General features: G+C 47.0%; 1 protein-coding gene across 7 annotated transcripts in view; it reads right to left on the reverse strand.

Annotated features, from left to right (window-relative positions):
- The window catches only part of SMOC1 (SPARC related modular calcium binding 1), a 202,010-nt gene that overhangs the window by 58,098 nt on the left and 118,002 nt on the right, over window positions 1-25,910 (reverse strand). For all 7 annotated transcript variants that reach the window (XM_059691998.1, XM_059692036.1, XM_059692027.1 and 4 more), the window contains exons 2-3: window positions 14,721-14,886; window positions 13,485-13,597 (exon numbers count right to left, since the gene is read on the reverse strand). In XM_059691998.1, the coding sequence (XP_059547981.1) occupies window positions 13,485-13,597; window positions 14,721-14,886 (279 nt within the window). The remainder of the gene's footprint in view (window positions 1-13,484; window positions 13,598-14,720; window positions 14,887-25,910) is intronic.

Consider the following 25,910-nt stretch of genomic DNA (forward strand, 5'->3'; position numbering starts at 1 on the left):
GTGGAGCTTCTCTAGCCAAATAACTTTGGAAATATTGGGTCAACTGAAATGAAAAGAGGTCTCGACTGCAGAACGTCTGAGCCTTATATCGATCCAAGACTTAGCTCTCAGAGGACGAGATGGTTTGCAGCAGTGCCTAACCTTACTTCACTGTGGGCCCCCCTTAATTTTGTGGGGGGCACATTTCATGGTATTAGTGTTCTCTGAAATTTCCTTTATAAATTTATTTTTAAAAAGGCAATATAATAAATTGCAGGGCGTTGCTGTATTTCTTTGCTTCTCCCAGCCCTACTTTTTTTACAGTCCGGGGAGCAGGCTCTCTTGAAATAATTTCCCTCCAGCAAGCCCCCACCCCCGTTTTCGTAAGGCTTTCCCAAGCTCTATATCTGTGAGGAAATCCATCCTGAACTGCCCCAGACCTTCACTGACTACTGGGGTCCCCTCCGAGGCACAGCGCCTCCTCGCCTGGTGGTTTTGTTCCCCGGCTCTGTTTCTTTGTGCCTCTTTTGTAAAACAGAAAATGTGAACCGTATGCAAAGAGACAGGCTCAGTTCAACATCCTTGGTAGCAACTACCGAACTTGGGATGAAATGTCGACTATCATGTACCTGAACATTTCCCAGAGGAACGAGTTAAACTAAAAGCAGAAGGCAAGCAGATATTTGTCTCTTTAGGTGGTGAGAGTATGAGGCTGCCTTTTTATTTTTAATCTGCCAGTTGCTCCAAATCAATTAGCAGATTCTTCGGATTACGTGAAAGCACAGTGAAAGGTAAGGATCTTGCTGGGTTGGTCCCACTGAGCACTTTGCTTCTGGGCAGCCCCATTTTCGTTTTGTCAGCATTCCCTTCAGAACCTCTGAGAAACTGTGTTCCAAGGGTGTCCTGGCCCTGCCTGGAAGACAGAGTGTCCAGGCCAGCTGAGGTTGTTACTTGTACCCCCAGAACACCTTTCTCCACCAGCAGCTGCAGGAGAGCATTGCTTATTACAAGGAGAGCTTATGAAAACAGATGGCTGGGCCCTGCCCACAGAGTGTCTGGGTTCATTAGGTCTGGGGTCGGCCAGGGAATCTACATTCTAACAAGTTCCCAGGTGATGCCATGGCTGCTGGCCTGGAGACCACCCTTCAAGATTCGCTGTTTTAAAGGAAACTTCTCATGCCACCCTTTCTGGCAATGATCATGAAATACTCAAGCAGCAAGTACAAAATTTTCTAGGTGGGAATGTGCGAACAAGGGCCTTGTGACCATCCTTCTTTCCCAAGTTCTTCTATTCCGGGTGTTTTGATGGTATATGGTCTTTTCATTCACGGATCTGGTGATTGCAGCATTGCGTTTTCTGGGTGATTTCACATGTGGAGGAGAGTCTGGAGCGGTGAGAAGGGGAGGGGCAGAGGAAGGGAGGGGGAAACCTTTTGGTCTGCCGAGCACGAGCATGCTTTTTGCCTCAGTTTGAAAAAGGTGATCCAGCAATGACTTCCTCATCTTCAGTCAGGTTTGGCTCAGAAGCAACAAGATTCAGAAAGAAAAACATAGCTTTGGAGCCCAAAGAACCGATCTCGCCTACAAGCTGTGTGACTTTGATAAAGTCATATAACCTCTCTGAGCCTATCTATGAAATAAGGCTAATGGCGCCCACCTTGAAGGTCATTGAGAAGATAAAATGAGACAAGATATGCAGGGTGGGGCAAAAGTAGGTTTAGAGTTGTTCGTATGGAATATGATAATTAATAAATAACACAGGAATAAACCATTTTGCTGCTCACAACTGTAAACCTGCTTTTGCCCACACTGCATAAAGCATCTGAAGTCGTGTCAGATCTAGAGTCTGCTCTCAGCATACCCTGATTCCACCCCTTTCCCCTTCCTTTGTGCAGGGAGGGTTGGAGGCCAAAGCTTCAAGGCACAGCTGTTCTGTGGGCTGTAGACACTGTCCCCTGCTCTATGCCAGGTCTAGAGAGGGCAGTCTGCGAAGGAATGAGGGGTTTTCCTTTTACAGTATTTACCTCATCCTCCAGAATTTAATGGAGGAGATGCAGGAAGGAAGATAACCCTTCAATTTCAAATCCTCCTAAATAAGGGATTCTTTGTCGATTGTGTTTTTTATGAGATGATGGTGTAATGTGGCTGCCAACACCATATTCGTTAGAAGTGGTGTGTTTTAGAATGAGGCAGTCTCTTCTCCCCCAGGCTGATTATGACCACATCCAAAATCTTGTGTCCAGTTTGGGGAAGGACACTCTATATTGAATTCAGAAAAAAAGAAGCCAGAAGGAAAGAGAGACCTAAATAAGTCCCTATGACATGGGAATGAGTGATAGAACTAAGGATTTATGCCAGGGCAAAAAGAAATATTTGTTGGCTAAAAGATAGAATTTCAGAGGACATAATGGTGTCTGTTTTCAAATCTTTCTGTGGAAAGTAGGAGTTCCGTGGATTCTATAAGTCCCGCAGCTAGAACTGAGGTCATTTGTTGGAAATTACAGGAAGACAGCTCTCAAGTCATTGTAGAGAAGGACTTTCCAACTAAATTGTCCCAAAATACATTATGTATGTTGTCATTGGTGGTGATGAGCTTCCTGTCTCTGGTGGCAATCAAATAAAAGTTAGATGACTGCTTCTTGAGAAATTGTCAGTGGAACCTGAGCCCTGGATTGAGGCAGGACAGGGAAAGGAAGGAGATGAACCAGGAACCTCTGAAGTCCCCTTTAACCCAAAAGTTATACGATTCTACAACCCTCTCTAAATTGAACTTTTGCTGCTTAGGAGTAAGGTACAAATTTACAAATTAGTACTCGATTTGTCCGTGTTAATACCACGTTTTCAAGTATATGATGAAGACCTTTTCCCCAAAAAAGTATGAATGAACACTGTCCCCCCAACACACATATAAATATATTTAGAACCTGGGTGTTCAGGCTTCAGGGACTCAAAAAGTTTTATTTTCTTGACTCCTGACCTTCATTTGGTGTTTAGAATAGCCAATTTTGTAAACAGCAAATGTGGTATCTGGTTCATTCACTTTTATTTCCATTTGGTGGCGCCAGGGGGGGGGGCAATTATGTTTTTATGTTTTAAAATGCCCATTAAGAGTCCCTCCTGTGTAGGAGCTTTCCTTAGATCCGAACTCTGAGGGTCTGGCCAGTCCTGGGCCTGCGGGAGTGGGAGCTCTTCCTCTTCCCATGTCTGACTGCACTTTTAATTTAACTTTTCTGCCTTCATAACTCCCTCCTGTGTTCCTATTACCTTTCTCTACTTTGACCTGGCAAAAAAATCTGACCCCTTTAATTTTGCAAAAATAGTTTAGTTGACTGACCTGCAGGGTCACCTCCTGGTGTGTTACATGTACACAGTGTGGTGTGGCAATGAATGGCCCTAAGTGTGGGTATTAATGGTCCTGCCTGGAAGGTCCCTGAGTAAGTGCTTGCTGTGGGCCTACTGTGTACCTACCCACCTGGTTGAACATTAGCTATTGTCTCATAAAATCCTAAAAAGTGAGCGAGTTACTTCCCAGGAGTCTCTAATTTAAGCTCCTTCCCACCCCCACGGCACCCCTGCTCAACAGCCTTCAGTCCCTGCTCACCCATTTCCCAGTTAAGTTCTCTGGCTCAGGCCTTCCATCTGTGAATTGCTCTGCTTGTAAAAAGTTCTTCCCTATTTTGAGTCAGAATCTGAGTCATTATATATATATACTAGAGGCCCGATGCACGAAATTCGTGCAAGGGGCTCAGCCCTCGCAGCCCCAGCTTCGTCCGGAAGGTCATCTGGACGGTCATTCTGCTGTTCAGCCTAATTAGCATATTAACTCTGTATTACATAGGATTTTACTCAGTAATCCTGAGTCGGCTCTGTGAGACTATTCAGCAAAAAGCTATTGTCATCCACAGATAAATGTCTGAAGAAGAAGCTCATTTATCCCTTTGGTCTCCAAACAAACCATCTCTGGCTCTTTTGAATATTCCTCATGGGACATAATTTCCAAACCTACTCACCTGAGTCACCCTTAGCTATGCTATAGCCAATGTCACTTTAAAAGATGCAATGTCCACCCGGCTGGTGTGGCTCAGTGGTTGAGCATCGACCCATGAACCAGGAGGTCACTCTTTGACTCCAGGTCAGGGCACAAGCCTGGGCTGCAGGTTAGACCCCCAGTAAGGGGCGTGCAGGAGGCAGCTGATGAATGATTCTCTCATCATTGATGTTTCTATCTCTCTCTCTCCCTTCCAGTCTCTGAAATCAATAAAAAAAAATGTTTTTTTTAAAGATGCAATGTCCTTTAGAGAGGCATAGAGAGTAGTGATTAGGACTAAGAACTCTGCAGCAGGCCCTTGGGTTTGAATCCTGACTTTACTACTTGCAAGCTTTTCCTTCCCTTGGAAATACCAAACCAAGGACATGGATACTGTCACAATGCCTAAAACCACAGCGCTGGCTTCAGGCTCCTGGCCCCATCTCCTCACTCTCCTGGTGATGGCACCTGGCATTCACCCCACACATGGGTGCAGAACAACACTCACCCCACTGTTCATTTAAAAAGGAAATGGCCCTAGCTGGTTTGGCTCAGTGGATAGAGCATCAGCCTGTGGACTCAACAGTCCCAGGTTCGATTCTGGTCAAGGGCACATGTCCAGGTTGCAGGCTTGATCCCCAGTAGGGGGTGTGTAGGAGCAACCGATCAATAATTCTCTCTAATTATTTATGTTTCTATCTCTCCCTCTCTGAAATCAATTAAAAAAAATTTTAAGTGTTTAAAAGAAAATGGAAGATTCAGAAGTTACTATAAAGCTGTAGTAATAAAGAGAGGGTGGCACTGACATAAGGAGAGATGTCGATGCATGGAATAGAATTGAAGTTCAGAAAGAAACCCTCACATACAGAGTGAATGGATTTTCAACAAGGAAGCTGTGACAATTTAAGGGGGGAAGGAGCAGTTTACTTTCAACAAGTAGTACTGGGATTGCTGGATATATCCATGCGAAACCTCACACCGTGTACAAAAGTGAACTCAAAATGGATGATCAACCTAAATATAAAAGTGAAAACCATAAAACTCTTAAAAGATAACACGGGAGCAAATCTCTACCACCTTGGATTAGGGAATGTTTTTTTAGATATGACACCAAGAGCACAAGCAATGTTTTTTAAAAGTACATAAATTGGACTTCATTAAAATTAAAACTTTTATGCATTAAAAGACGTTATCAAGAAAATGAAAAATTAACTGAATGATGGGGAAAATATTTGTAAACCATGTGTCTGATAAGATTCTTGCATCTAGAATATAAAAAGAACTCTTACAACTCAATAAAGATAAATAACTGAATTTTTTAAATGAGCAAAAGATCTAAATAGAAACTTCTCCAAAGAATATATACAAATGACCAAAAAGCACATGAAAAGATGCTCAATATCAATAGTCATTAGGGATGATGAAAAGGGACAGATCCAAAGACTGAGAAACAGCGATCAGGCTATCAATCCCCAGAAAGAAAGTAGGGGAGGGCGGGGGTAATGGGAAGAGATCAACCAAAGGACTTGTATACATGTATATAAGCCAAACCAATGGACATGGACAACAGGGGGATGGGAGCATGAGTGTGCGGGGGGGGGGGGATGTTGGGGGTTAATGGGGGCAATGAGGACACATTTGTAATACCTTAACTAATAATAATAAAAAAATAGTCATTAGGGAAATGCAAAGTAAAAACACAATGAGATACCATTTCAGCCTGGCCAGTGTGGCTCAGTGGTTGATCATCGACCTATGAACCAGAAGGTCATGGTTCAATTCCTGGTCAGGGCACATGCCCGGGTTGCAGGCTCAATCCCCAGTAGGGGGTGTGCAGGAGGCAGCCGGTCAATGATTCATTCTCATTATTGATGTTCCTGTATCTCTCTCCCTTTCCCTTCCTCTCTGAAATCAATAAAAATATATTTTTTAAAAAAGAGAGAGATACCATTTCACAGCTAACAGGATGGCTATAATAAAGAAAACAGATAATTACAAGTGTTTGCAAAGATGTAAAGTATTGGAACCCTTATACATTGCATGGGTCAGAGTTTGCCAGCCTCTGCATGGCTCAGCTAGCTCTCCCATTTTACAGTTGAGCGGCCTGAAACCTAAAGAGGAAGAAAATTAACATTTGTCAAACAGCAATTATGTGCTAAATAGAGGGCATTTTCGGGTAAGTTATCACATGCAATATCTAATTGTTTGGAACAAGAGCAATTCCATGGGAAAAAAACACATGAAAATCAAATAGTAAGATGCCCTGGGCATGGTGGATGTTCACACTGTTAAAAAAAAACAAAAAAAAAAACAAAAACAAAAAAGACTAATATTTTTACTGAGCACTTAACAAAAAGGAAAAAAAAAGCAACCAGTTGCCCACCAACAGTGGGTCTATTGACCATTGTGCCATCGATACATAAAGGATGGGCTTGGATTTTGAACAGTGTGACTGGTTTTTTAAATAAAAGTTGGCATTGTACATGCGCAGAAGGCTGAGGGAGCCTAATGCAGGGTACTGCCCAGTGAAACGTACAGGACTGGCTTTGTTTGGGGGGAGCCACGGGCTGGGGAAGCTCAGAACACTCCAGCTTATGGATGCAACCGGGGTCTTAGTACTGAGTGTTCTGAGCCTCTGGACTCTTTTGGGACCTCCAGGCTCATCAAAAACAGGACAAATCCTTGTCACCCTATGAAGACGCTCAGCAGTCCCGCCTGTCTATGTTTAAGCAGCTGAGGCCAGCGGAAGCTCACAGTCTAGGCCAGTCACCGATGCCTCCCGTACTTGCTGGGGAGCTGGAAGAGGGAGGCCCAGATGGTAAACCCAGGTGTCTCTAGGGGAAGCTAGTCACACAACTCAGGTTTGTAGGGGTGACTTCAGGAAGCGCAGTTCTATTCTGTGGGGCTGGGGGGTGGCGGGGGGGAGGAGGAGGAGGAGGAGCTAAAAAAGAACATCAAGGCCTGCTCATAGCTCAAGCCCAGGCACTTGGGAAATAGGCTGTAATTCCCTAGGTTTTGGCAAATACAGCAGTAAGAGCTATAGAATGCTGACAAGGGGAGCCCACCGTCTTTGCCAAAAAGCCACAACACATTTCCTTTGGGCTTCCAACTTCAGAATATAGCATCAGGAAGAAGAAAGTACAGCTTCTCAGACCCCTATATGCAAAAAAAAAAAAGACTTCAGAAAATAAAAGAGTACGTATATGTGTGCATTGGTGGAGGAACAGTGATTAGAACAAGTGAAAATGGGGAAGGCGTTAGTGCCAGACAGATCTGTGGCAAGAAAGACTGTTCCTGGGACATGGAGCTCAAAGATGGGAAACCTAATGCATCTTTTTCATATAGAAGTAACATTATGAATGGAGTTTTATACTCTATAGGATTATTAGAGCTACAATCCATCTACACAAAAAGTGAAAATGGCTTGGGAATGTATTTGATAACAACCACTGCTCAACACTATGGAAGGCAGTCTGGTAGCATTCATCAAATGCCTTAAAAAGTGAATGCCCTTTTGACCCAATATTCACCTTCTAAAAATTTAATCCCCACATTTCCAGGATTCATGGTACATTCATACAAGGAAATACAAGGCAGCCATTTTAAAAAATGAGGTAGCGTTACATGTAATTAACCGGGAAATAGGTCTACAATATAATTAGTTCAAGAAAGTGTTATATATGATTTATGATATTATACCATTTCTTTCCTAAATAATAAGAACTCACAGTGAAAATAAATCTAGAGGGTTATAGACTTCATTGTCCTTATTTCAGGAAGATGAAATCACGGGCTTTACCTTCCTGCTTCATGTGTTTCTGTATTGTCAGAATTTTTTTTTTACAAAGTATATGTAACTTTTTTATTTAGAAAAAAAATGAAAATAGTTCTCTCTTTAATTAATTGAGTCCCTAACATACTTACAGATACACATATATAAAATAAAACTTTGCAACACACCATTTTGCTAGCTGCATAGTGTGTGGCTATGTCATAATTTGTTTTGTTTAAGCAATTCTCTATTATTGGATATTTAGTATTTTTGTTTTTTCAATCCTCACCTGAGGATATTTTCCCATTGATTTTTACAGAGAGTGGAAGAGAGAGGAAAAGACAGAGAGAAATATCAATGTGAGAGAAACACATCGATTGGTTGCCTCCTGCACGAGCCCTGACCAGGGCCCAGACTAGGGAGGAGCCTGCAACCAAGGTAGGTGCCCTTGACCTTTCAGTCCGCAGGCTGACACTCTATCCACTGAGTCAAACTGGCTAGGGCAATTAATGGATATTTAGGTTGTTTCTAAATTTTTGCTACTATAAGCAAAACTTAGATGGAAATCCTTGTGGCTAAATATTTGCACTTATTTTTAATTATTTTCTTAGAATAAATTCCTAGAAGTAGAATTTCAGGTTTAAGATGTGGGCACAATTAAAGACTTTTGACCCATACTGCAAAGTTATGCCACAAAAGTCAGTGCCAATTTACTCCCCCAACTACAATGTGGGGGTCACCTTCTCCCTTCATTCAAGCCTTTTCCAATTTTTAACAATCTGGCAAGCAAAGTGACACATCATTATTTTCATTTGTATTTCTTTCATTACTAAGAAAAATGACATCATTCATTTTCCCTTATTGGCTATCTGTTATTGTGTAACCTGTTTGTTAATATCTCTTGCCCACTTTCTACTAGAATCTTTTTCTTTCTGGTTTGTGAGAGTTCTTTATATAATATTAGTCCTTTGTCATTAAGGCTAATAATGTATATCATTTGCCTTTTAGTTTTGCTTCAGGTGTGATTTTTATGTTCAAAAAATTTTAATTTGTATATGTTTTCTCAACAATAAAGTATGTACATTCAGGATTCTAAACTACTGACTTGTAAATTATTGAGCATTTGAAATATAACCAGTTGTACATGTATGACCTCATACACTGGTTACTTTATCATATGTTTTCATCTCTTTTCTGCATGTGACATCTGTGAAGGCACAGGTCATGACATTTCTCGAATCCCCCATAATAACCAGCACATAGCTCAGAACATAGCAAAGCTCCAAATTGTCTTAAATGAAAAAATCTTGCCTGGGATTTGCTTTGAAGCAATCTAATTTGGAGTGGAAGACAAAAATGGGGTAAGATGAAACAGAACCAGCCACATGTCAATCATTGTTGAAGCTGGGTGATGGATACATGGAACTCATTATACTATTATTTCTACTTTTTTATATATTTGAAATTTTCCATAATCAAGAGGATTTGTTTAAAGGTTTGCTTGACCAGTTGATCAACAGCATCAGAGAGGGGACTTCTAGAACAACAATGGGAAATAAATTACATTTATATCAAGGACCCTTCTGTAGCACAAAGAAGTTAAGACCACAGGCCTTGAAACTAGGCAGGCTGGGTGCCAGTCCTTTCTAGCTTAGTGACTTTGAACAGTTATTCAACCCCTCTGATGCTCGTGTTTCCATTATAAATAAGGGTATTAAGAACTGCCTCAAAAGGTCCCCATAAAGATTTCCGGGTGTAAAACTCAGTGCCTAGCACCAAGTAGCACTCGATAAAGAGTCGTCGTCGTCATCATCCAGGGATGCACAAGCTTGACACACTCCAGCCACTTCCTGGCGGTGGTGATCCGACACCTTTCTACTACAGCTCTGGTTTCTGTGAATCAGCTCGGGCATTGGGCAACTGCTTGGCAGAGAACTTGGTAGAACAGATGTCAGGAGCCACGTTCCTGATGCCCAGATAAGACCACAGCAGAGGACAAAGACCACAGACCCCGACCTTACTCAGCAGGTCACCAAAGAGCATTAACTCCATGTTCCAATGACGCGATCAAGAACAAGGGTGGTGATGCCCTAACCGGTTTGGCTCAATGGATAGAGTATCGGCCTGCGGACTGAAAGGTCCTAGGTTTGATTCTGGTCAAGGGCATGTACCTTGGTTGCGGGCTCGATCCCCAGTAGGGGGTGTGCAGGAGGCAGCTGATCGATGTTTCTCTCTCAACGATGTTTCTAACTATTTCTCTCCCTTCCTCTCTGTAAAAAAATCAATAATATATATATTTTTTTTAAAAAAAGAACAAGGGTGATGCTGCCTGGCCAGTGTAGCTCAGTGGTTGATCGTTGACCCACGCACCAAGAGGTCACCAGTTCGATTCCTGGTCAGGGCACATACCCTGGTTGCAGACTCCATCCCCATCACCCAGCTTCAACAGGAGGCAGCTGACTGATGTTTCTCTCTCATCGATGTTTCTATCTCTCTCCCCCTCTCCTTTCCTCTCTCTCTAAGATCAATAAAAACATATATTTTTTTAAAATTTTCAACAATAAAACTTAAAAAAAACACGAGGGTGATGAAGCCCTTTGACCCAACACTGGCATCACCTGGGGTCCCCCTCCCAGGATTTGATTTCACGGTCTGGGATGTGGACTGGGTAGGTATCAAGGTTTTTAAAAAAATCTAATGTGCACCAACCACTCTGCTGTGTGAGCTGGGGTGGAGGGGAGAGGACAAGGGAAAACAAAGAAGAGAACAGAGATCATTGCATCCCACATGAACCCCATGAAAGCCAAACCAGTCATGTGGTCCCAAGCTGTGTCCCATGCCAGACAAACCTAGTCCCTTTCAAGCCCCTTCCCTCCCCCTCTAAACTCCATAATTCATAGGGCTAACATATTTTATTGACACCAAGATACATGCATATCAATATTATAAAGAATAGTTAAGCAGCATAGCCATAGCTCATCTCTGGGTTTCAGTCTTAAAAAACAAAAGAGTCCAGCTCGGTGCTGGTGGAGGTTGGGGGAGGGAGAAAGCAATTTGTCCCTCGCCTTTTGGCAGCCCGTCAGTGCGATTGAAGCTCACTCAAAGAGGCAGCCTCGTTCTGTGAAGTTATTGCAGTGTCTTTGATCAAGGGGAAAAGCACATCCAATTCAATCACTGTAACGGGCCCGGCCGGCTGTCTGGCTGCCTGGCTGCCCACCGGGGTGACCAGCCTTGAGCCTGCAGACACATGGCAGCGCTTACCGTGTCAAACAAATGAGGGGTTCCTGACTGCCTCCCCAACCTTTGCTGAACTTCAGGGGCCTCTCACTTAGCAATTCCGCCCTGACTAATCTGAAAGTTCCTCCACCTGGTCCGGCCCGGGCCTCGCCCAAACAAAGGCTGGCCAGCAGCTGTCTGTCATGCGGCAGCAAACACTTCAGAACCAGGAGGGCAGGGGTCAACCGCTCTCATAAGCAACACACTCAGAATTACACAAGCCTGGAGAAAAGGGGGGAGGGAGGACGAGATTGTGCCTCCTTCCTATGATCTTTACCCCATCTTGGCCCCAAACTCAGCGCAGAGAGGTCTGTTTGAATTCTCAAATCCATACACAAAGATCGCCTGCAGTCTTCCCACTAGAATAAATACTGTAATAAAAAATTGAGGAGAGGGCTAATCAATTTTCAAACTTGGGGAGGTTCGACACAAGGTTTTTATTTTCTTTAAGTGACATCATTCATAAAATCTGGGGGAGACGTGAGTAGCAGAGCCAGAGTGGAGATGGGGAGGATGATGATAACAATGACAGATATTTATACACAGTTTATGTGCTTCAAGTGCTTTACATGCATTAACTCATGTAATCTTCAACACAACCTTATGAGGTAAGCTATAGTAATGTTTATTGATAGTAATAATCGTAGCATAATAATAGATATAATAATTATCACTATGTACAATAATGGAGGTAATCTCCAGTTTTCCCATAAGGATAATAATGACCCAGAGAAGTTCAGTGGCTTGCCTAAGGGGTGGGGGCTGGGAGTCATGCCCAGGCAGTCTGGTACCCTAACCACAGCACTAGGATCGGTGCGCTAACCACAGCACTACACTGCCTTCTGCCAGTCCACACCTCAGAGTCCACTTTAAAGCTGCCTGTTCAGAGAACAGCAGAGTGTGGAGGCCTCTGGAGCTAGAGAGAGCTGAGTTGCATCCCAGTTCGGCCACTCTGCGCCCGGCTGTGGTTGCATCTTCTGTGAATGGGATCATCGCACCTCCCTCACAGGCCCGGGTGAGGCTTCAGTGAGCAAATGAGCCAAGGCCCGTTTTAATGCAGTGGCCCTCAGTCCTGGACAAACATTTGAATCCGCTGGGGATTTCTAAAAATATGAGGCCCAACCACTTCCCCACCACCCCACCACAGTTCCCCCTAAGCAGGTGGTCAGTCTGAAACCAGCCTTCCCCTGGGCCCAGCCCCGAAAGGAGACCTGAAACCCATGGGCCCGAAGGCCAGCCCACCCTTTGCCCCGCCAATTCAGAATTGCAGGGAAGGTTGAAACCTCTGAAGGTTTTGCTTCCACCCAACTCTGCTCTCTTCCACAGAGAAAGTGGAGGCACCAGGACCATCCCCAATCCCCCGGCTGGCGCACCCCTGCCCTGTGACCTTCCCCACGATCATGGATAGTGCCTTCATCCGGCCGCCTCCCGCCCCACCTCCAGCCTAAACGCTTCTGAAAGAGTAACCTGCTGTCCTATTGTCCCCTGCTGCCTGTTTTAGAAATAGTCTGAGCCAACATCAACACGGCCAGCGTTACTTTTACACAAAGCTCTGGCCAGAGCAGGATGAGAGGCGGGACTGCCTGAAAAGAAACTTTAAAATCTGTGTGCACGCAGACACATGAGCGTATGCACGCACGTGGATGAACGCAGACACCACACACACACACTCATACACACACACACTCACACACTCACACACTCACACACTCACACACACACACACTCACTCACACACACACTCACACACACACTCATACACACACAAACTCACATACTCTTACACACTCACACACACACTCATATACACACACACTCACATACTCTCACACACACTCACACACTCACTCACACACACACACTCACACACACACTCACACACACTCATACACACACAAACTCACATACTCTTACACACACACACTCACACACACTCTCACATACACACACACACACACACAAACACACACACCACGTACTCCAATTACCACAGTACACTTTGTACCCCAAGGGGTACCTGCTTCATTGAAGGACTTGGGAGAAGGCGGGGGGGGGAGCAGAGAGCAGTAGCAATAAATAGTGAAGGGAATACCAGGGTTGCCCATGGAAACTGGCAAGGATAAGAAAAAATAATCAGCCTCCATTTGACAGAAGAGAAAAATGGAGAGGGCCAGCAGGGAGGACGGGTACCAAGCAATGCCAGTTTCCTGGCTCAGACTTGCACACGCCTTCTCGGCGCCCACTGCCAGCTGGCAAGGGGCAGCGTGGAGGGTCCAGGAGGGGGAACGTAGGCACCAGAAGGTAGCACAGGGGGTGTCAAAGAGCCCTCAGCTGATTCCCAGAGAGCCAAGGCTCGGGGCGGCCCTCCCGTGCCTGGCACCTCCTTTCGGCCCCGTTCCAGAGTCCAGAGAGACTGGGCCAAGGCCTCACCTGGGTGAAGGAGCCATCCTCGCTGCATTCCGGGACAAACACCGCCTCCTGGGGCTTCTTGGCTTGCTCCAGGGCCTGAGCCCGCTCCAGGCGACACTTGCTCTGGCCAGCGTCTAGAAGAGGAGAGGAGCGAGCAGATGTCACACCTCCCTTGGATTCTGCTCAGGATGGCTGCCTAGCCTGGGAGCTGAGGACCCTGCAGGATCTCTCCGTCCGTCCTCACCACAATCCAGCGGAGCCCCCACAGCACCGGCTCCTCTAACGACAGGCAGGGCCAGTGAGTGCCTGGGCTCATCCTCTTCGTCGGTGTTCTTAGAAAAGTGGGGGCTGTATTTATACCACCTTCTACTCATTTTTTCTCCCAAGTACCCCCAAAAGCTTGTCCCACTTCTCTTATTTTTCACTGGGTTTATTAAAAAACATGCAAGCCCACGGGGCCTCCAAGATGTTTTCTAGTTCAAGAATGGCAAGCACTTCCTTCGGGAAATCAGAGGCTCGAGAGAGGCCTGCTTAGCCTCCCACAATTCCTATACTGGCTCCAAGCAGCTCAGAATCACAAATCCAAATATCCGCAGGGGGTAGGAGAGTGACAGGAATTAGAGGAGCATTCAGCTTGGAGACACCATAGTGGGTGCTGAGGCCTGTGACAAATCGGAGAGCGGGTTCCCTTTCCAGGAGGTGGCTGCTACTCCCTCTAGCCGCGTGTTGCCTTGTGGGAGGGAACACAAACATAATATTCCCAGAGCTCCCAATTTTTTATGAGAAGTACCAAAATCCGGATTTTGATGTTGAATCTCCTAATTTTTAAATGTTGTCTCAAATGTTTTTAATATTTTTAAACAGGTGAGCGGACCAAAAAAAACACCACATCTCTTGACCAACCATTTGGAACCCCTGTTCGGAAGCCAGCAATAATGTCGTGCTATTTTAAGCATCTCCATTTTTAAAATAAAAATAAATAGCCCATGCCACACAGCATCACCTCCCTCTAAGCCCGAGCCTGGCGACAGGGTTTCAAAGACAGAAAAGTGCTCATTTCTTCAGGCAGACCAGTTCACTTCATATTCCCTGGTAGAAAGGGTAGGGGGGTAGGATAGCAAACCAAATAAATAGACTCGTTCTGAGATCCCCAACTCCCCCGCACCCCACCCCAACCCCTGCTAAGGAGTGTACCATGCAGGAAGCTGTGGTGCCCAAGCATCTCTCCTCAACTGGGTAGAGATGTGCACAACTCACCTTTGCATCTGCCTCGATGTACCACACCCAGGGCTGGGTCTCTGCACTTGGCTCGCTGGTACTCACACATGGACTCATAGGACCGGCCATCCGAGGCACAGATGGGTTTGGGTTGAGTCCTAGAGCAGTGGAGGTTGCACTGAGGGTCGCGGTCACTTATGAGAAACTAGATTGGAAAAAGTGAAAGGGTATAGAGGTTACTCTTGCGAGAAAATTTAGGGCGAGCCCATGACTTAGAATACTGACTCACTTAGCAAGTCCAGAAACCCGAAGTTATTAAACCCTGGATGTGGAAGGGAACTGAGCAGCCACAAAGTCTCACCAAGGAAGGCACCTGTGCTGGGTAATTCCCCCACAGGACCTATCTCATCAATCCTCACAACCACCCTATGAAATAGAAACCATCTATTTTGTAGATAAGGAAACGGAAGCTTAGAGAGAGGTAACTTGCCCAGTGTTACAAAGCTGTAAGTGGTGCATGTGATTGGCCAGAAGTCAAATCAAAGCTTTTCCCACTGAGACATTCAGCCTTCCCATTCATGCAGGTCACGAGTCCTCTCTTTTGGTACTTCCCCAAATTAGGAAGTCCCTAGCAATCTCTAGATTCCATCTTTGCATAGTTTTATTTATTAGAAAGTAATATTGATCCACAAATCGATTACTTTTTCATTTAGGCCCACTGCTCTCTGGCAGAACTCAAGCTAAATGATTTTCTGTGAGTAAAGGAGTTCCTGATTTTAAACAACAATAATAACCAGCTTGGAAAATGCTGAGTTAAACAGGTTTCTTTAGGACTTCTCAGACACCTTGGATACATTCTCATGCATTGTGACTCTCCAAGAGATACAGTAAATTAAAGATTGCTGCATATTATTTGCTACTCTTCCCACTGAGCTGTGGAGTCTAAGTCCCTCCCCGTGAATCTGGACTGGCCTCGCTAACTTACCTACCCAATAAAAGGCTGTGGCAGTGATGTTTGGGGATTTCCAAGCAGGTTCATACGAAGTCTTACAGCTTCCTCCCAGGCCTCTTGCAACACTCACTCTGGAGGAAACCAGCTGCCATGTAAGAAGCCTAACAACCCTCAGACGGCCATGCTATGAGGAAGCCCAAGCTACCATGTGGTGAAACCATGTGCAGGGAGAAATCCCCAGACAACCCAGGCCGGGAGACATGCGAGTGAAGCAACTTCTGATGAGTCTACCCCCAGTCGTTGTCTGATTGCAACTAACAGAGATGAAAGGAAGTAACTGTGTGAGAGAGCCCAAGTGAGAACCGCTCAGCTGATCCCCATCAACCCACAGTACTGTGAGAGATAATAATAAATTGTTGTTTTAGCCATTAAGTGTAGTGGTAGTTTGTTACATAGAAATGGGTAACCAGGAAGGGGCATCTATGATGATGCATCTCCCAAACTTATTCAACCGTGAACCCCTTTATCAGTGAACCCCTGTTAACAGGAGGCCGTACAATCCATAAGTTTCTTTTGAACAGCCCATAATTCCACAGCATGGGCCTTGAGAGCCGGGTCTCCTCTCATCCACCCTCGTACAGCAGAATCTGGGCACACTGAAGGCTCTTCATCAGTGCGGAGCGAGGGAATGGGTATCCCACAATGCATGGCAATGTCATGAGCACACATCTGGCTGCAGTGGTGCTAGAGTTGACTGAGTGATCACACCAAGATCACAGGGTACAGGGAAGGTGTGACCACGGCCCCCGTTTCAGGTATATCTGCAGGCTTTGTGTGAAGCAGAAAGATGAGAACTTGCTGACCCTTTTCCAGAACAGCAGAGGGGGGTCCAGAGGCACTGCCATTTCTTCAAGGGAGCCCTGGAAACAGACGCCCCCTGCTGGTAAGATTCCAAGAGAGCCCAAGCCTGCCCATTAATGTACAGACTGCTTCCCAGCTGCCAAACCAGTCCCTCCCACCCCAACCCACCCCCACCCAACTCCTGCCTGGTGCTGGCTGCTCAGCACAGGGAGGAAGAGCTGAGGGCTGACAGCACTGCACAGGCTTCGGCAGGTTACGGTGCACTGTGGCTCTCCCTTCAGAGACCCTGAGCTCCACACTCACAGGTTCAACCTAAGTCTTGCCCAGAGCCCAAAAGGAAATGTCCTGGGAGTGTTTCATGATAGAGCCTAGTGTTCCCAGATAAAGATCAGTAATATATCGAGTCACGTCCAGAGGAAGCCTGCCGCCTCCCAGGCAGGCACACAGAGGAGGGATGAGCTGATAGGACAGCAGGAGGGGGCACACAACCCCCAGCCTCAATTCCCCTCAGGTTGCCCCTGCTTAAAACCTAAGGTGTCCCACTGCCCTTGGGGACCTTCACGTGGTTTTCTGTCCTGTGGAAATCTGACCCCAGGGCCCCTCTCTGGCCTCAGCACTTCCTGCTCTGTCCACTCCTCGCTTGTGGTGGTCAGGCACCAGCCTGCGTTTTCCCCAGAGCCACACTGGTTCCACCTCCAGGCCTTTGGACACACTGCTCCTGCTCCCCGCTCTCCCATCCCTGCTACAGACCTCAGCTCACGTCATCTCCTCTGGGAGGCCTTCCCTAACTCTCACAGGTGAGGATGGTCCCCCTGTAATAACCTCTCACACCCCACTTTTCCTTCACGGCTCTTAACACAGTTTGTGTGGTGCATTGATTGTGTGCTTTGAGGAACAATGGAAGCACCAACTCAGAGCCCCACATGACAAGGATTCTGTCTATTCTGCCTGTGAACGCAGCCCCAGCATCGGAGCAACACTGGGCGCTCCATTCTTGTGTGATGAAGCATCCCTGCCATGGCATTTCCCACGTGGCACTAGCTCAGAACCAGGTGACAGGCTGGTGCAGATGACAGGACTGGCCCCCCAGGCTCCTGCCACCCGGGGATCCCTGGGCCTCTTCTCCACGCTCATGCTCTGAGCTTTCCCCCTCCCTCCCAAGTTACACGGTAGGCAGCAGTGGGCACAGCTTCCTGCCTTAGCTCCACCCCAGAACTTAAGTTATCTTGAGGTGACCCCGGCCCCTCTGCCACTAGAGCCCCCAGCCTCCAACCGACTGTGCACCAGGGAAAGCGTGGGACCCAAAGGTCCAGCTGAACGCGGCACAGGACACAGGAGGCTGCAAACGGCAAAGCCGGCCTCCCTTCCTCCCTCAGTATGGCTCCCTGAGTCCCATTCCTAATCTGTCTGCCACCTAGAATGCAGCCAGACCTGGCTCCGTCATTCTCCCTGGTGAGCAGCAGACGCCAGGCCAGACGGCAGGATCCATGTCCTCACGCGCAAGGCTGGTCAAGAGCAGGTTAGGGCACTGCTGTCGTCACACCACTCGCTCCTTGTCCGTGGAAGTCAGGGCTACTTATGTGAAATAACACGCTGATTCTTAAGACCCATTTGTTAGGTTATTTTGCCATGTGAATCAGCAGGAGCCGAGAAACAACATGCCCTCTGTTTTCATGAACACACGAGGATGGAAATATATGTACCTTCCAATGCCTGGGAAAACCAAGGGACCCATCCTTGGTCACAGGGATCTGGTAGCCAGACCTGAAGTCTGAAGAGTAATAATAATAAAAGCTGATAATTATATATTACTTATAATATGCCAACAATTTAATCTTCATAATCACCCTCTGAGGCAGGATATGTTACGGTCTTCATTTTACAGATAAAAAACTAAAGCCCAGAGGAGTTAGGCAACTTCTCCAAGATTACACAGTGTGCACATGTCCATGTTGGGATTGATACCAAAGGCCTGGCTCCAGACCATGCTTCTAACCACTAACCCACAGTGCTGTTCATTATGCCAGAGAAACACTGCTAAAAACAGCTCTGGCCCAATTGCAAAACTGATTCACAAAATCAGAAACTGTTGGTCAAGAACCTACTGTGTGCCAGACACTAACCTGAAGATCTAGATAGGACAGCCCTGCCCACTTTAAGCCTACTATCAGGAGCTCCTCATAGGGCTCTTGTTCACCTTAAAAACAAACAAACAGGAAGCAAAAAAGACAGTTTCTTTTCATACTCCAGGAGGTGACCCTGTTGTCTCCTCCTCAGCTCACAGGGGATGACAGCTGCAGGCGTCACCATGGCATTGAACTACAGGCCATAAATTTGGTTTGGAAACGGCCTTCTCTGGACCAACATAGGCACCACAGACGCCAGAAACCAGCTTAATAACTAGGGGAACACTCTGTCTACAGGAGACAGGTTAAAGAGCTTCAGAAGAAACCCTACCTGCCTCACACGTGGACATCCTTCCAGTGTCAGAAGAGTTCCCAAAAGGTCCCAGCTAGAAATTACTGATCCCTGAGACCAAGTAAAAAAGTTCCGAGACAGCATAGGGCCCTTGCTAAAGACCATCTTCAATCAACTGTGGTGTCTTGTTTTCATCTGTTTTAGGAACTGTGTGTGTTTGTGTTAAAAAAAAAAAAAAAAAAAAAAAAGCAATGAGTTCTATAAAATGGAGTTTGGGTAGGATGACTATGCCCTCATAGGTATCCTAGCAAAACCTCCAGGGCCCCAGGGGGATTACTGTGGGTCCACAAACATTACTTATTTAGCCACCCATTCATCTACTTTTGTACTCAACAAGAGAATACTGTGAAGAACCCAGCACTACAGAAGGCATGGGAAGCAGACCAAAACCAACATAGTCCTGCCCTCAATGACTTGCACTCTAGGGCAGACACACAAGCAAGACGACATGGTAAGGGAACAGGGCACTGAAGGACAAGAGAGGATTTAATCCTAGGGTCTCTGCAATGCTACAAAGCCACACAGTCCCGCAGAACTTTCTGCGGAGATGGCCCTGTCCTACATCTGGGCTGTCCAATATGGTAGCCACAAACCACACATGGCCATTAAGAACTAAACTGTAGCTACCGCAACTGAGGGACTAAATTCTTAGTTGCATTTAATTTTAGTTAACTTAAATTTGCATAGCCATATGTGGCTAGTGGCTACCCTATTCAAGAGCACAGTTCGAGAGGGGAGGGGAGATAGGTTCATCCTCCCTGGAATTTCTCTTATTTGAGCTAAGCTCAGACAGACTGGACCAAGGGGGACGGGGGAGGGGGAAGAAGCAGACCCTGGTGATAATTTCCACATTCTGAAACTGGACATGAAATCAGTTCATTGCTTATGGGTCAGCAGCAGGACAGCCCAGGAGCTCATCACAGCCCACCTGAAGCCACAAGGTAGATGTTTCCCTCTCTCCTGCAGGACATCGGAGGTACAGGCTAGAAGTCTCCAGCAGCAGCCTGCGGCCTGGGTCAGTGCTCTCAGCACACAGACAAAACTCAGTCTGAGTCACCCTGCCGAGGCCTGAGCCTCTGAGCCACAGAAGTCTGTTGTGGGCTCAAAAGCAACTTGCCGTTGGTGGAAATTTTTGGTGTGGGGCAGAGGCGAGCTGTCTCCCCAGTGAGGAAAACGCTGAGCCGTCTCCCTCTGGAGGAAAATAGTATTTTCATTAAAATCCTCACATACATTCCCTTCCCTCTTCCCAACCAAAAGTCAACAAAAACAAAATAATTATGTTAAACATGATTGCGTAATAAGGAAACCGAACAAAAGGGGCCGGGACAACTGTGCCATGTGCGGTCTTCTCCCGCCCTCTCTCCTTGGGGAGTGAATGATTCCAAAGCAAACACACATTTGTGGTCTGCTCACATTTGTAAAGTAGGACAAGCACTTGAAATACATATAAATAATCCAACCTTCCTACGGGAGTAGCAAGCTACCGACGGGGGCATCCTTCACCGTAGAAGGGATGGGGGACAAAGGAAATCAATGTTAGGCCAACAATCCCTTCTGTCTGAAAGGCACACACGCCAGCCTGGGCCCTGCAGTCTCCAGAAGAGCAGAATGCAAACCCTGCCACCGCTTTGGCTCAGAGTGACGGCTCCAGTACCACAAGCTGTGTTAGGTTTGACTGACTGCCAAGTTTCCATGACAATATAGGGGACAACAAAGGCAGCCTAAGGTTCCATCTGGGAGAAGTTTGACTCTTTGCAATATGGAGTTGGTTCCACGGTCTTCACTTCCACCTGTACCATGCTGACTTAACCTGTATCTAAAATTCTACACAGGCATTTTTCTGGTAAGATGCGCTATGTTTCCCAGGTGTACAAGTTGGGGTAGGAACCATCATAAGCAACCGGGGCGGAGGCCCATCACTGTGAGACAGCCACAATTTGGAGTAGCAAGCAGTCTTCCTCTTTATGATATCAGACTCAAAAATCACAGGCCAAACTCAACTAATTTGAGGGGTTTTTGTTAATAAACTCATATATAACACAGCTTCGGGTACTCACTTAGCTATGGCTGCAAAACAAACCAACCCTAAACGTCGTGGTGTCAAACAACGATTTATGATTTCTCTCAATTCTACAGGTTGGCTGGGCTCAGCTGGGAGCTTTTTCGGCTCCACGTGGTGTCTGCTGAGATTACACTTGGCGGCAATCAGTTGGGAGCTTGGCTGGGGCTGAAACATCCACGAATACTTCACCCTCTGGCTCAGTTGGGGTGGTGGAAATGGCTGGGGGGCTGGCAGGGCCTCTCTCTTCAGCTTCCTCTTAGCCATGATGACTTAATCCAGTCCTTTATCTCTTGCAGAGATGTTTGACTCTTTGCCCCCAACCTTTCTTCCTCAGTCAAGTTCAGATTCCATACAACCACTGAGGTTAACACCCTAAAAAGCAAATGCTTTCATGTTTTAAACACCACCACTAGCTTCCTTGAACCCGCAGCTGCATTGTGCTCAGACTTCTATTGAAGCCTCAACATATGACATTATCATGCATGTGTTTACACGTCTAGAAAAGACTCTCTTATTCCTCTTTATATACACAGGGCCTCATCCTGCCTGATCAATAGCAGTTGTTCAATACCTATTTGAAGAATGAATGGGTGACTATCAAACCTTACCTAAAATATATCCTAGATAAGAAACTCCTTTTTCTTATCACTTACTATGAAAAGAGATATTCTTTGTCCAAATACCACCAAAAGCTCTCAAATGCAGTAAGGAAAGCAGTTTGTTCCTTTTCTCTTTTCAAAAAACATCTATTAGATAAGGAAAACCATAAACACCATATTTCCTCCCTTGAAGTAAAGCCATTGAAGAGAATATACCAAAGTGGCTGAGACAGTACCCATATACCATGCACGTCATCACTAAGTCAGCACGGAGTTCCCCTCCCCCCCCTTCCCCGAGAAGGCTGGACTTAGCCTGAGAGCCGCCTCCCATAGCCCTGCAGGGAGCCTTCCCACCACCCTGCAGACAAGTCTTGTCACCCATAGGTCAAGCAGTAATCTGAGATGCCCGGGGTGGCTGAACCTGAGCTGAGTTTAATTCAACAGCCAATGGGATTAGCACTCTGGCTTTTCTGACGGCTACCATATGCGTGCACTCCAAGAAGAACAACAGCCAGATAATAAAACGGATTCATGTATAAGTCAGATTTTTCACACCCTGAATTCATTTTTTCCCACAGAGTTAAGGTTGTAAATAACAGTGAGCTTCCCAGCTCCATCCACAAATGCCTGTTTGGAAGGAACGGGGAGGGGAATGTGTGCCTGCTGAGTAGGGAGCAGACACAGTAAAGGACCCTGGTGCCTGGGCCCCCAGTGGGGCAGAATTCCTCAGCCCCACTGCCCTGTCCTGCCTGCCTCCGGACCTGGCACACGCTGGCCCATCTCCCTGGACTCTGTGTCCACCTCATACGCTCCTATTCACCCTTCTGATCTCAGAGCACATGCGGCTTCCTTGGGGCATTACTTACCCAGGGGGCCTTTGTCACACTTGTAATTAAATGACTAATTGTTTCATTATGTTTCTTGCTCATCCTCCCCACTGACCCATAAACTCCCTGCGGCAGGAACCAAGATCTGCTGGGTGCCCACAGGAGGTGCTCGATCAGTATTGACTGGAAGGAGGAGGAGGAAGCTGAGGCTCAGCCAGGTTGAGCTAGCAAGTGGTGGAGCACGCCTCCCAGCCTGCCTGCAAGCCCAGATCCTCCTGCTGCAGCACACGCTTCCACGCAGGTGTCCAGCCCTGAGCCCTGGAGCTGAGGCGGGCACTGCTGTCCAGGAGCGGAGGGGGCTCTGCTCTTAGCTCTGGCGGTGGCCCCTCCAAGTGGACAGGAGAGAAGAAGGGCTCTGTGAGCAGAGAGAGCTTTCCTAAGGGAGGGGTACTTTTCCCATCTTGTTTATAAATCGAAGTCCAGCTCAGGTTTTGTTTTGTTTAATATAGTTTTATTGATTTCAGAGAGGAAGGGAGAGGGAGAGAGAGATAGAAACATCAATGATAACAGAGAATCATTGTTCGGCTGCCTCTTGCATGCCCCCCACTGGGGATCGGGCCCACCACCCAGGCATGTGCCCTTGACCGGAATCGAACCACGGCCCCTTCAGTCCATAGGCTGAAGCTCTATTTTCTGAGCCAAACCAGCTAGGGCCCAGCTCAAGTTTTTAAACTCAGGCACTACAAAGCATTTCTGGGAGGTAACTCTGCTATTGAAAGAGGAGGGGAGCCACTCCCGGAGACTGCGCCTGGAACAAAAAGGGGAGAGCACATTCCAGACACGGAGCTGCAGCTCGGCCTCTTACTCTCCCACCAGGGACCGGCCGCCTCTGGTCACTTGCTTCCTCGTCTGCAAAACCAAACTGTGGCCTTTTCCTCTGGGCCCGCTTCTTCGGGAACGAAGAGCGGTTTCCCATTAAACCATCACTCACCCCGCCACTATCTAATCCATCATCCGCACTGAGAACCCACCTCCCTGCTTCTGCCAGCTCGCTCTCACCCTTCCCTGACCCCGCAGCCACCGCATTTACACAGGTGCAAAGGGGGCGGCCAGCAGGGCTGGAGTGGGGCTCCTGAAGATGGAGGAGGGCAGATAAGGGAGGTCAGAGGGAAGGCGCGGTGCGTACCACACAGCTCTGCTCTTCTTCCACACACCTCCACGGCCGGCCTGACAACAGCACGGCCCGCCGATTAAAGGGCTTTTCACGCCGCTGAGGGAAAGCAGACGGCCCCCTCCAGCTGTTCGGCAACTGGAACCACTTCTGTTGTTTTAGCCAGGAGAGGCCTGACCTCCGTCACCCCACCCATCCCCTCCCCAAGGCAGGAATTTAGTGGTCACCTACCCCATCCACCCAACTCTCCACCTCCACTGTGCCCCCCACCACCACGGGGATGACAGGTCAGGACCCGGGGGAGAAGGCTGTCCTACTCCAGGTGCCATTATGGGGAAGGGGGGAGGTGCCATTATGGAGTGGGTTAGACAAAGCAGCTGGCACCCTGGACTGAAGCTCACACAGACCCCCATCCATGCTGTGCCTGCCTATTAGGAAGGTGGGCGCAGTTAGTGTGGGCTAGGGCCAGGTCATCAAACTTCCAAAATACAAATTTGGCATGATCCTGAGTGAGAGGAGCCAGGCTCAAAAGGCTACATACTGTGTGATTCCATTTATAAGTGACAGTCGGGAAAAGCCAACACTGTATGGAGAGAAATCAGATCAGTGACTGCCAGGGACTGGAGATAGCGGGGAAAGCATGATAGTATGGGGGATGGGGGGGGGGGGGGCGCGGTGTTCTCCTTCTTGATTATGACAGTGGTTATAAAACTATATAAAGTTGTTAAAATTCATAAAAGTGTGCACCTAAAAAAGGGTGAATGATACGGCATGTAAATCATATACCAATAAACAAAAAAGAGAAACGCATAACACTAATGAAAAATAATTCCAAAAAATGTTTGTTTTGAACAGCAGACCTCCCATAGGTCCTCAAAGAGGTTTCTGGAGATTTCTCTGCCCACCCCTGGCAATTACCAGGCATCGTGCTAGGTGCAGAGGGGGTTATAAAAATAAACAACAGAGGCTCTGCCCCGCCCCCCCCCCCGCCCTCCCCCGAGGCTGAGTTTGTGGCAAAGACTGACATGTGTACAGTTAACTCCACAGGGAGCACATTTTCAAAACCAGCAACGAGGAAGCAACGCCTAAGTCACAACAGACAAAAGGGTAGAACATTTGAAAATGGGATGCCAGGAAGTCTAAGATGTGAGATGGCTAACTCTTTAAAAAGGGGAGAGGAGAAGAGAGGAGGGGAGGGGGGAGGATCTCTGGTGCCCCGGGACAGAGCAGCTGGCCCTGTGTCCTGTGGGGTCAGAGTGAGAGGTCCATGCAGACTGGACAGGGCCAGGACTTCTCCAAGAGCCATAAACTGGGCCGCAAAAGGATCTCCACAGGCAGGAAGGGATGACGGACGGGCACCCTAAGCAATCGCAGCAGGTACACAGAAGTAAAGAAGCAAACTCATTTCAAAAGGTAGTTTAGAAATGGCCATTTATGGGAAAAATCGGGCTCTAGGGCCAGACTGGGGGTGAGATCACGGAGGATCTTGAACATTCCCAGTTGTCTTTTTTTCTTAAAGACTTGGAAGCCAGTGGAGGAAGTAGAAGACAAGATCAGACCTGAGCTTTAGAAATCTCTGGCAGGGACATGAAAGTCAACAGAGCGGCCGCTCAGAGGCCATGCAGCTGAATGCAGCGCAGGAGGAATGGAGAAGATGGGGGACATGGGCCAGGGCAGTGCCTGGGTGAGACCGGTGGGTGAGATAAAAGCACCAAGAACCAAACAGCCATCTGCAGGGAGAGGGGCAGCTGCCGTGGGAGGTGGCCTGTGCTCTCGGCACAGCCTGCAGGACTTCCACGAGGCCCTGGAGGGACGGGCGGGATGCCGCACGCGTGTTGGCAAGGAAGAAGAAGTGGAGGACACGTGGGAACGAAAATATTTCTTTGAAACAAAACAAACAAAACTGAAACAGACTCATAGACACAGAGAGCAAACTGGGGGTTGCCAGAGGGGAGGGGGAATAGGGGACTGGGTGAAGGAGGTGAAGGGATCAAGATGGACAGATTGGGAATTACACAATAATCACAGGAAGTAAGTAAAGCATAGAAATATAGTCAATAATATTGTAATAACTACTGGTATGTATGGTGCCAGTTGGGAACTGGAAATATCGAGGGGAACGCGATGTAAAAAGTAGATGATTGTCTAACCACTAAGCTATAACCTAAAACCAATGCAAAATAAAATTGAAAGGAAAAATGTTTAATGTTAAAATATATTTTTTTAAATATATATTTGACTAAAGTGGAATCCTTCAGCTTAAAAACTATTGAGGTCTC

The sequence above is a fragment of the Myotis daubentonii genome, chromosome 1, assembly GCF_963259705.1.
Source record: "Myotis daubentonii chromosome 1, mMyoDau2.1, whole genome shotgun sequence".
NCBI lineage: Eukaryota > Metazoa > Chordata > Mammalia > Chiroptera > Vespertilionidae > Myotis > Myotis daubentonii.